The following is an 11,628-nucleotide window of genomic DNA, read 5'->3' as shown; positions in this document are numbered from 1 at the left end:
TGTCTCTCCGTCCCTCTCTCTCAAGGGGTATCTGTACACTGACCGGTGTCTCTCCGTCCCTCTCTCTCAAGGGATATCTGTACACTGACTGGTGTCTCTCTGTCCCTCTCTCTCAGGATATCTGTACACTGACCGGTGTCTCTCAGTCCCTCTCTCTCAGGGGATATCTGTACACTGACTGGTGTCTCTCAGTCCCTCTCTCTCAGGATATATCTGTACACTGACCGGTATATCTCAGTCCCTCTCTCTCAGGGGGATATCTTTACACTGACAAGTGTCTCTCAGTCCCTCTCTCTCAGAGTATATCTGTACACTGTCCGGTGTCTCTCAGTCCTTCTCTCTCAGGGGGATTTCTGTACACTAACCAGTGTCACTCTGTCCCTCTCTCTCCGGGGATATCTGTGCACTGACTCGTGTTTCTCAGTCCCTCTCTCTCAGGGGAATATCCTTACACTGACCGGTGTCTCTCAGTCCCTCTGCCTCAGGGGATATCTGTACACTGACCGGTGTCTCTCAGTCCCTCTCTCACAAGGGGATATCTGTACACTGACAAGTGTCTCTCATTCCCTCCCTCTCAGGGGATATCTGTTCACTGACCAGTGTCTCTCAGTCCCTCTCTCTCGGGGGATATCTGTACACTGACCGGTGCCTCTCAGTCCCTCTCTCTCAGGGGGAGATCTTTACACTGATTGGTGGCTCTCAGTCCCTCTCTATAAGGGGATATCTGTACACTGACCGGTGTCTCTCAGTCCCTCTCTGTCAGGGGATGTCTGTACCCTGACCGTGTCTCTCACGGGATATCTGTACACTGATCGGTGGCTCTCAGTCCCTCACCCTTCGGGCGATATCTGTGCACTCACCGGTGTCTCTCAGTCCCTCTCTCTCAGGGGATATCCGTATACTGACCGGTGTCTCTCAGTCCCTCTCTCTCAGGGGATATCTGCACACTGACTGGTTTCTCTCAGTCCCTCTCTCTCAGGGGATACCTGTACACTGACCGGTGTCTCTCAGTCCCTCTCTCTCAGGGGATACCTGTACACTGACCGGTGTCTCTCAGTCCCTCTCTCTCATGGGATATCTGTACCCTGACCGGTGTCTATCAGTCCCTCTCTCTCAGGGGATATCCGTATACTGACCAGTGTCTCTCAGTCCCTCTCTCTCAGGGGATATCTGAACACTGACTGGATTCTCTCAGTCCCTCTCTCTCAGGGGATACCTGTACACTGACCGGTGTCTCTCAGTCCCTCTCTCTCATGGGATATCTGTACACTGACCGGTGTCTCTCAGTCCCTCTCTCTCAGGGGATATCTGTACACTGACTGGTGTCTCTCCGTCCCTCTCTCTCAAGGGGTATCTGTACACTGACCGGTGTCTCTCCGTCCCTCTCTCTCAAGGGATATCTGTACACTGACAGGTGTCTCTCTGTCCCTCTCTCTCAAGGGATATCTGTAAACTGACCAATGTCTCTCAGTCCCTCTCTCTCAGGATATCTGTACACTGACCGGTGTCTATCAGTCCCTGTCTCTCAGGGGATACCTGTAAACTGACCAATGTCTCTCAGTCCCTCTCTCTCAGGATATCTGTACACTGACTGGTGTCTCTCAGTCCCTCTCTCTCAGAGGGAGATCTGTACACTGACCGGTGTCTCTCAGTCCCTCTCTCTCAGGGGGAGATCTTTACACTGACCTGTGTCTCTCAGTCCCTCTCTCTCAGGGGGAGATCTTTACACTGATTGGTGTCTCTCAGGCCCTCTCTCTCTCAGGGGATATCTGTACACTGACCGTTGTCTCTCAGTCCCTCGCTCTCAGGGGGATTTCTGTACACTGACTGGTGGCTCTAAGTCCCTCTCTATAAGGGGATATCTGTACACTGACCGGTGTCTCTCAGTCCCTCTCTGTCAGGGGGTGTCTGTACCCTGACCGTGTCTCTCACGGGATATCTGTACACTGATCGGTGGCTCTCAGTCCCTCACTCTTCGGGCGATATCTGTGCACTGACCGGTGTCTCTCAGTCCCTCTCTCCCAGGGTGAGATCTGTAAACTGACCGGAGTCACTCAGTCCCTCTCTCTCAGGGGATATCTGTAAACTGACCGGTGTCACTCAGTTATTCTCTCTCGGGGGATATCTGTACATTGACCGGTGTCTCTCAGTCCCTCGCTCTCAGGGGATATCTGTATACTGACTGATGTCTCTCTGTCCCTCTATCTCAAGGGATATCTGTACACTGACCGGTGTCTCTCAGTCCCTCTCTCTCAGGGGATAACTGTAAACTGACCGGTGTCTCTCAGTCCCTCTCTCTCGGGGGATATCTCTACACTGACCGGTGTCTCTCAGTCCCTCTCTCTCAGGGTATATCTGTACACTGACCGGTGTCTCTCAGTCCCTCTCCCTCTGGGGATATCTGTACACTGACTGGTGTCTCTCCGTCCCTCTCTCTCATGGGATATCTGTACACTGACCGGTGTCTCTCAGTCCCTCTCTCTCAGGGGATATCTGTACACTGACTGGTGTCTCTCCGTCCCTCTCTCTCAAGGGATATCTGTAAACTGACCAATGTCTCTCAGTCCCTCTCTCTCAGGGTATCTGTACCCTGACCGGTGTCTATCAGTCCCTCTCTCTCAGGGGATATCCGTATACTGACCGGTGTCTCTCAGTCCCTCTCTCTCTGGGGATATCTGTACACTGACCGGTGTCTCTCAGTCCCTCTCTCTCAGGGGATATCTGTACACTGACTGGTGTCTCTCCGTCCCTCTCTCTCAAGGGGTATCTGTACACTGACCGGTGTCTCTCCGTCCCTCTCTCTCAAGGGATATCTGTACACTGACTGGTGTCTCTCTGTCCCTCTCTCTCAGGATATCTGTACACTGACCGGTGTCTCTCAGTCCCTCTCTCTCAGGGGATATCTGTACACTCACTGGTGTCTCTCAGTCCCTCTCTCTCAGGATATATCTGTACACTGACCGGTATATCTCAGTCCCTCTCTCTCAGGGGGATATCTTTACACTGACAAGTGTCTCTCAGTCCCTCTCTCTCAGAGTATATCTGTACACTGTCCGGTGTCTCTCAGTCCTTCTCTCTCAGGGGGATTTCTGTACACTAACCAGTGTCACTCTGTCCCTCTCTCTCCGGGGATATCTGTGCACTGACTCGTGTTTCTCAGTCCCTCTCTCTCAGGGGAATATCCTTACACTGACCGGTGTCTCTCAGTCCCTCTGCCTCAGGGGATATCTGTACACTGACCGGTGTCTCTCAGTCCCTCTCTCACAAGGGGATATCTGTACACTGACAAGTGTCTCTCATTCCCTCCCTCTCAGGGGATATCTGTTCACTGACCAGTGTCTCTCAGTCCCTCTCTCTCGGGGGATATCTGTACACTGACCGGTGCCTCTCAGTCCCTCTCTCTCAGGGGGAGATCTTTACACTGATTGGTGGCTCTCAGTCCCTCTCTATAAGGGGATATCTGTACACTGACCGGTGTCTCTCAGTCCCTCTCTGTCAGGGGATGTCTGTACCCTGACCGTGTCTCTCACGGGATATCTGTACACTGATCGGTGGCTCTCAGTCCCTCACCCTTCGGGCGATATCTGTGCACTCACCGGTGTCTCTCAGTCCCTCTCTCTCAGGGGATATCTGTCCACTGACTGGTGTCTCTCCGTCCCTCTCTCTCAAGGGATATCTGTACACTGACCGGTGTCTCTCCGTCCCTCTCTCTCAAGGGAATTCTGTACACTGACTGGTGTCTCTCTGTCCCTCTCTCTCAGGATATCTGTACACTGACCGGTGTCTCTCAGTCCCTCTCTCTCAGTATATATCTGTACACTGACCGGTATATCTTAGTCCCTCTCTCTCAGGGGGATATTTTTACACTGACAAGTGTCTCTCAGTCCCTCTCTCTCAGGGGATATCTGTTCTCTGACCAGTGTCTCTCAGTCCCTCTCTCTCGGGGGATATCTGTACACTGTCCGGTGTCTCTCAGTCCTTCTCTCTCAGGGGGATTTCTGTACACTAACCAGTGTCACTCTGTCCCTCTCTCTCCGGGGATATCTGTGCACTGACTGGTGTTTCTCAGTCCCTCTCTCTCAGGGGAATATCTGTACACTGACCGGTGTCTCTCAGTCCCTCTGCCTCAGTGGATATCTGTACACTGACCTGTGTCTCTCAGTCCCTCTCTCACAAGGGGATATCTGTACACTGACAAGAGTCTCTCAGTCCCTCCCTCTCAGGGGATATCTGTTCACTGACCAGTGTCTCTCAGTCCCTCTCTCTCGGGGGATATCTGTACACTGACTGGTGTCTCTCAGTCCCTCTCTCTCAGAGGGAGATCTGTACACTGACCGGTGTCTCTCAGTCCCTCTCTCTCAGGGGGAGATCTTTACACTGATTGGTGTCTCTCAGGCCCTCTCTCTCTCAGGGGATATCTGTACAATGACCGGTGTCTCTCAGTCCCTCTCTCTCAGGGGCAGATCTTTACACTGATTGGTGTCTCTCAGGCCCTCTCTCTCTCAGGGGATATCTGTACACTGACCGTTGTCTCTCAGTCCCTCGCTCTCAGGGGGATTTTTGTACACTGACTGGTGGCTCTCAGTCCCTCTCTATAAGGGGATATCTGTACACTGACCGGTGTCTCTCAGTCCCTCTCTGTCAGGGGGTGTCTGTACCCTGACCGTGTCTCTCACGGGATATCTGTACACTGATCGGTGGCTCTCAGTCCCTCACTCTTCGGGCGATATCTGTGCACTGACCGGTATCTCTCAGTCCCTCTCTCTCAGGGGATATCCGTACACTGACCGGTGTCTCTCAGTCCCTCTCTCCCAGGGTGAGATCTGTAAACTGACCGGATTCACTCAGTCCCTCTCTCTCAGGGGATATTTGTAAACTGACCGGTGTCACTCAGTTATTCTCTCTCGGGGGATATCTGTACACTGACCCGTGTCTCTCAGTCCCTCTCTCTCAGGGGATATCTGTATACTGACTGGTGTCTCTCCGTCCATCTCTCTCAAGGGATATCTGTACACTGACCGGTGTCTCTCAGTCCCTCTCTCTCAGGGGATATCTGTACACTGACCGGTGTCTCTCAGTCTCTCTCCCTCAGGGGATATCTTTACACTGACTGGTGTCTCTCAGTCCCTCTCTCTCAGGGGATATCTGTACACTGACTGGTGTCTCTCCGTCCCTCTCTCTCAAGGGATATCTGTAAACTGACCAATGTCTCTCAGTCCCTCTCTCTCAGGATATCTGTACACTGACCGGTGTCTATCAGTCCCTCTCTCTCAGGGGATACCTGTACACTGACCGGTGTCTCTCAGTCCCTCTCTCTCAGGGGGAGATCTTTACACTGATTGTTGTCTCTCATGCCCTCTCTCTCTCAGGGCATATCTGTACACTGACCGGTGTCTCTCAGTCCCTCGCTCTCAGGGGGATTTCTGTACACTGACTGGTGGCTCTCAGTCCCTCTCTATAAGGGGATATCTGTACACTGATCGGTGGCTCTCAGTCCCTCTCTCTCAGGGGATATCCGTATACTGACCGGTGTCTCTCAGTCCCTCTCTCTCAGGGGATATCTGAACACTGACTGGTTTCTCTCAGTCCCTCTCTCTCAGGGGATATCTGTACACTGACCGGTGTCTCTCAGTCCCTCTCTCTCATGGGATATCTGTACACTGACCGGTGTCTCTCAGTCCCTCTCTCTCAGGGGATATCTGTACACTGACTGGTGTCACTCCGTCCCTCTCTCTCAAGGGATATCTGTACACTGACCGGTGTCTCTCTGTCCCTCTCTCTCAAGGGATATCTGTACACTGACTGGTGTCTCTCAGTCCCTCTCTCTCTGGGAATATCTGTACACTGACCGGTGTCTCTCAGTCCCTCTCTCTCAGGGGATATCTGTACACTGACAGGTGTCTCTCAGTCCCTCTCTCTCAGGATATATCTGTACACTGACCGGTATATCACAGTCCCTCTCTCTCAGGGGGATATCTTTACACTGACAAGTTTCTCTCAGTCCCTCTCTCTCAGAGTATATCTGTACACTGTCTGGTGTCTCTCAGTCCTTCTCTCTCAGGGGGATTTCTGTACACTAACCAGTGTCACTCTGTCCCTCTCTCTCCGGGGATATATGTGCACTGACTGGTGTTTCTCAGTCCCTCTCTCTCAGGGGAATATCTGTACACTGACCGGTGTCTCTCAGTCCCTCTGCCTCAGGGGATATCTGTACACTGACCGGTGTCTCTCAGTCCCTCTCTCACAAGGGGATATCAGTACACTGACAAGTGTCTCTCAGTCCCTCTCTCTCAGAGGGAGATCTGTACACTGACCGGTGTCTCTCAGTCCCTCTCTCTCAGGGGGAGATCTTTACACTGATTGGTGTCTCTCAGGCCCTCTCTCTCTCAGGGGGATTTCTGTACACTGACTGGTGGCTCTCAGTCCCTCTCTATAAGGGGATATCTGTACACTGACCGGTGTCTCTCAGTCCCTCTCTGTCAGGGGGTGTCTGTACCCTGACCGTGTCTCTCACGGGATATCTGTGCACTGACCGGTGTCTCTCAGTCCCTCTCTCTCAGGGGATATCCGTATACTGACCGGTGTCTCTCAGTCCCTCTCTCTCAGGGGATATCTGAACACTGACTGGTTTCTCTCAGTCCCTCTCTCTCAGGGGATACCTGTACACTGACCGGTGTCTCTCAGTCCCTCTCTCTCAGGGGATATCTGTACACTGACCGGTGTCTCTCCGTCCCTCTCTCTCAAGGGATATCTGTACACTGACTGGTGTCTCTCCGTCCCTCTCTCTCAGGGGATATCTGTACACTGACCGGTGTCTCTCCGTCCCTCTCTCTCAGGATATCTGTACACTGACCGGTGTCTCTCAGTCCCTCTCTCTCAGGGGATATCTGTACACTGACAGGTGTCTCTCAGTCCCTCTCTCTCAGGATATATCTGTACACTGACCGGTATATCTCAGTCCCTCTCTCTCAGGGGGATATCTTTACACTGACAAGTGTCTCTCAGTCCCTCTCTCACAAGGGGATATCTGTACACTGACAAGTGTCTCTCAGTCCCTCCCTCTCAGGGGATATCTGTTCACTGTCCCGTGTCTCTCAGTCCCTCTCTCTCGGGGGATATCTGTACACTGACTGGTGTCTCTCAGTCCCTCTCTCTCAGGGGATATCTGTACACTGACCGGTGTCTCTCAGTCCCTCGCTCTCAGGGGGATTTCTGTACACTGACTGGTGGCTCTCAGTCCCTCTCTATAAGGGGATATCTGTACACTGACCGGTGTCTCTCAGTCCCTCTCTGTCAGGCGGTGTCTGTACCCTGACCGTGTCTCTCACGTGATATCTGTACACTGATCGGTGGCTCTCAGTCCCTCACTCTTCGGGCGATATCTGTGCACTGACCGGTGTCTCTCAGTCCCTCTCTCTCAGGGGATATCCGTACACTGACCGGTGTCTCTCAGTCCCTCTCTCCCATGGTGCGATCTGTAAACTGACCGGTGTCACTCAGTCCCTCTCTCTCAGGGGATATCTGTAAACTGACCGGTGTCACTCAGTTATTCTCTCTCGGGGGATATCTGTACACTGACCGGTTTCTCTCAGTCCCTCTCTCTCAGGGGATATCTGTATACTGACTGGTGTCTCTCCGTCCCTCTCTCTCAAGGGATATCTGTACACTGACTGGTGTCTCTCCATCCCTCTCTCTCAAGGGATATCTGTACACTGACTGGTGTCTCTCCGTCCCTCTCTCTCAGGATATCTGTACACTGACCGGTGTCTCTCAGTCCCTCTCTCTCAGGGGGAGATCTTTACACTGATTGGTGTCTCTCAGGCCCTCTCTCTCTCAGGGGATATCTGTACACTGGCCGGTGTCTCTCAGTCCCTCTCTCTCCGGGGATATCTGTACACTGACCGGTGTCTCTCAGTCCCTCTCTCTCAGGGGATATCTGTACACTGACCGGTGTCTCTCAGTCCCTCTCTCTCATGGGATATCTGTACACTGACCGGTGTCTCTCAGTCCCTCTCTCTCAGGGGATATCTGTACACTGACTGGTTTCTCTCAGTCCCTCTCTCTCAGGATATCTGTACACTGACCGGTGTCTCTCAGTCCCACTCTCTCTCAGGGGATACCTGTACACTGACCAGTGTCTCTCAGTCCCTCTCTCTCAGAGGATATCTGTACACTGACTGGTGTCTCTCAGTTCCTTTCTGTCAGGATATCTGTACACTGACCAGTGTCTCTCATTCCCTCTCTCTCAGCAAATATTTGTGCACTGGCCGTTGTCTGTTGACAAATCTTTTCCATGTTGAAACTGCTGATACATTGTTCCTTTCCAGAAGAAAGGAAGAAAGAAAGGTTCCAGGCTTTGGGACTACCGAGATCCCTTCCATCCCTAGTGCCCTGCTGAGTGTTCGTACTGTTATCAATTCCCAGATTGTTATTCTGTAGTTTGTCTAATGTGTCCATGTAGAGGAGGGAATCACGACGGTGGCAAATGATAATGACCTCTCCTGTGCAGGGCCAATCACATCTCGGTGGAGATGGGGACCAACATCCTTAGGCGGTACAGTGGGGAGCGGCACAGAGTGACCAGGGTCATCGTTCATCCTGGCTTCAACCTCTCCACCTTTGACAACGACATAGCCTTGCTGCTGGTGAAGCCACAGATCGCGTTCCACAAGAACCAGGAGCCGGTTCTCCTGCCTCCGAGCATGGAGACAAACATCAGCTCCTGGGCTCCCTGCTTCGTCATCGGATGGGGTGTGACCAGAAACGGTAAGGACACACCCAGACTTGCAAGAGTCATGGGAATGGCCAGGAGTTACTCACGGGGCTGGGGACCAATTCGGGGGCTTGGAGATTCCTGGGAGAAAGTCACAGGCTGGCGTTCTGGGGGTCTCCTGTTCTGTAACAGTGAGCAAGGTTGGATCTATTCCGATGCTTCAGGGTGTGAGTTATAGGCTGGGATCTCATCTCGGAATTTGTTGGTCTATATGCAGAATAGCTGGGAATGAGTTACAAGCAGGGATTATATCCAGGTGTTCAGGGACATGACTGGGAGTGAGTTACAGGCTAAAGTTTCATCGAGGAATTTGATCATTATATATGGAATATCTGGGAATGAAGTACAGGCTGGGATTTGATCCAGGGTTTCAGTGATTTATATACAGAAAATCCCCTTTGGAGGTACGGGCTGGCATCCCTCCAGGGATTAAGTGAGATGCTGGAGAGTGAGTTTAACACGGGGTTCCAATCCAGGAAATTCGATTTTATATTTAGAGCACACACACATGCAAGCAGTCAGTGATCACTGGTAGTTGCATATGAATCTTCTGCTGGTGCTCGACCTGGTCACTTGAGGGTCTTGAGATGACTGAAGGGGCCGATCCGTGATCCCCAAGTCCTATTGCAGTGTTGGCAGGTGTAGGCCATTGAGGTGATGGTGGATGTAGCTGGTTGGGCCTTTCTATCCTCACATTGAAGCTGTTTCATCTCAGCAGCACAGTGGAGATATTCTTCAAGCTGTGCAATAGACAGTCCTTCTCCAGCTTTTCCTGTCCTGTGCTAATTTCTCCCATCTATTCAAGTTGACATGGCGTCTCCTCAGGTGCGTCTTGATATTGTCTTTGATCTACTTTTGCTGCCTTCCAGGAGTATGGTTTGCATCCTGAAGTTGGCTAAACAGGAGTTGTTTGGGGAGGCGGGAGTCAGGCATACGGGTGATGTGGCCGACCCATCGCAATTGGTGTCGAGTCATGTTTGTGGCTATGGAGTTGATGTTAGTTTCCTCCAGGATGCTGGAGTTAGCATACCTGTTCTTCCAGCTACCTCTCAGAGTCTTTCAGGGATTTTATGTGCCTGCTGTATGTTGTCCATGGCTCCACTCCATATAGCAAGGAGGGGAGGACCGTAGCTTTATAGACCAGAAGCTTAGTGTTGGTCTTGACATCCCGGTCTTCTAAAACCCTCTTTCTCAGCCTCACAGAGCCTTCACTCGCACTGTTTATTCTGTTATTTTACTTCAACATCAGTGTTGGCTCTCGAAGAAAGAAGGCTGCCAAGGTATGGGAAATGCATAGTGTTCTGCAGAGGGATGTTGTCAGCTTGGATAGCTGAGGTTTAGGAGCATGATCTGGAGCAGGTTTGTGCAGGACTTGGGTTTTCTTGATACTTAGATCAAGTCCCAGGAGTTTATATGCTCCAGCAAAATCTATTAAACTCCATTACGCTCTGCAGATCCTCCTCAGAGTCAGCTACGATGGTGTGGCCGTCTCCATGATTGAAGTAGTTGACACTTTGCTCTTTGCCTTCAACCTGTTAAAATTAAAGAGGTCTCCCCTCCCCCCCCCCCAACCATCTGTCCTATTGAGCATCTGGTCTCCTTGTGGGAGATCTTGCCCTGTGTGGTGAAGAATGGTTGCAATGAAAGCTACAAACAGAGCTGGGGCAATGATGCACCCCGTTTGACCCTAGTCTCAACATTAAAAGGTGCTGTTTCAGAGCCACTGCTACTGATGACTGTAGCACTCATATCATTGGGTCTTGAGGTTGCAGGATCTTGAGGTATTTCTCTGGGCACTCGATTTTGGACAGTACCTTCAAAGAGTAGGACGATTTACCAAGTCAAATGCTTTTGTAAGGTATATGAAGGCCATATAAATTGGAAGACTTTGTTCCGGGCTTTCTTCTGCAACTGACATACTGTAAAAATCATGCAGAATGTCCCTCTGGCTGGACAGGCAGGAGATCTTCTGCTAGGTGAAAGCCAGTCGCATAAAATTCGAGTGAGTACCTTTCCTGTTGTAGAGAGGAGGTAGATGCTTCAATAGTTTCCACAGTCAGCTTTGCCACCCTTACTGAAGAATGTGACAATCAGGGTGTCCCTGAGTTCAGATGAAACTTTCGCCTGGTCCCAGATCTTGACAAGCAGGTCATGAATATGATTTAAAAGTTCTGTGCCACCTACCTTGAGTATTTCTGCTGGAATTCCAACAGGCCCAGTGGCCTTGTTGTTCCTCAATTTCTTGCAAGCCGTCTGCACCTCTTTGATAGTAGGAGGTTTACTCATGTCCTCCTTCATGGGTCGTTGTGGGAACTGTTTGATGACTTCAATGTTAACAGCAGTGTTATGATTAAGTAGTTCCTGAAAGTGTTCTTTCCATCAAGAGTTGATGGCATCATTCTCCTTCAGCAGCCCCTGTCCATCTTCGGAGTGAAGCAAATTTAGGCCTCAATGGTTTGGGCCGTACACTGCCTCAGTGGCAATAAAGAAACCCCTGATATCACCAGAGTCAGCAAGCTGCTGTATTTCTAGGCCCTTCTCAGTCCACCTCTGGCTCTTTACTTTCCTTATTCTATGCTGGATTACAGCCTTAGCTTTGGAGTGGGCTTTGCTTTTTGCCTTGAGTTGAAGTCCTTCTGCCAGGCACAGAAAACTTTCCCTTTGTTGTTGAATAGCTCTTCTATTTCACTGTCATTTTCATCAAATGAATCTTTGTTTCTCCTGGTCTTGTATCCAATGATGTTTTACAAGTATCAAGGATGGTGGTCTTCAGTGTGGTCCAGAGTGTTTCAATGTCCTCTAGATACTGCTTTGGGAGTCTTTCAGACAGGGAAACATGGGATGACTCAACTACA

The 11,628-nt window shown here is 51.0% G+C and overlaps 1 protein-coding gene across 2 annotated transcripts in view; it reads left to right on the top strand.

Annotated features, from left to right (window-relative positions):
* Window positions 1-7,868: 7,868 nt before the first annotated feature.
* LOC132396361 (serine protease 52-like) overlaps window positions 7,869-11,628 on the top strand; it is an 8,584-nt gene continuing 4,824 nt past the window's right edge. Inside the window, exons 1-2 of one of the 2 annotated variants that reach the window (XM_059973875.1) lie at window positions 7,869-8,400; window positions 8,510-8,766. In XM_059973875.1, the coding sequence (XP_059829858.1) occupies window positions 8,532-8,766 (235 nt within the window). In that variant the 5' untranslated portion in view covers window positions 7,869-8,400; window positions 8,510-8,531. Of the gene's footprint in view, window positions 8,767-11,628 lie in introns of both variants that reach the window. The other variant, XM_059973874.1, reaches the window with a different exon arrangement.

The sequence above is a fragment of the Hypanus sabinus genome, chromosome 7 (genome assembly GCF_030144855.1).
Source record: "Hypanus sabinus isolate sHypSab1 chromosome 7, sHypSab1.hap1, whole genome shotgun sequence".
Classification (NCBI taxonomy): Eukaryota; Metazoa; Chordata; class Chondrichthyes; order Myliobatiformes; family Dasyatidae; genus Hypanus; species Hypanus sabinus.
Note: the sequence above shows the minus strand (reverse complement) of the source record. Positions and strands in the feature narration are given on the sequence as shown.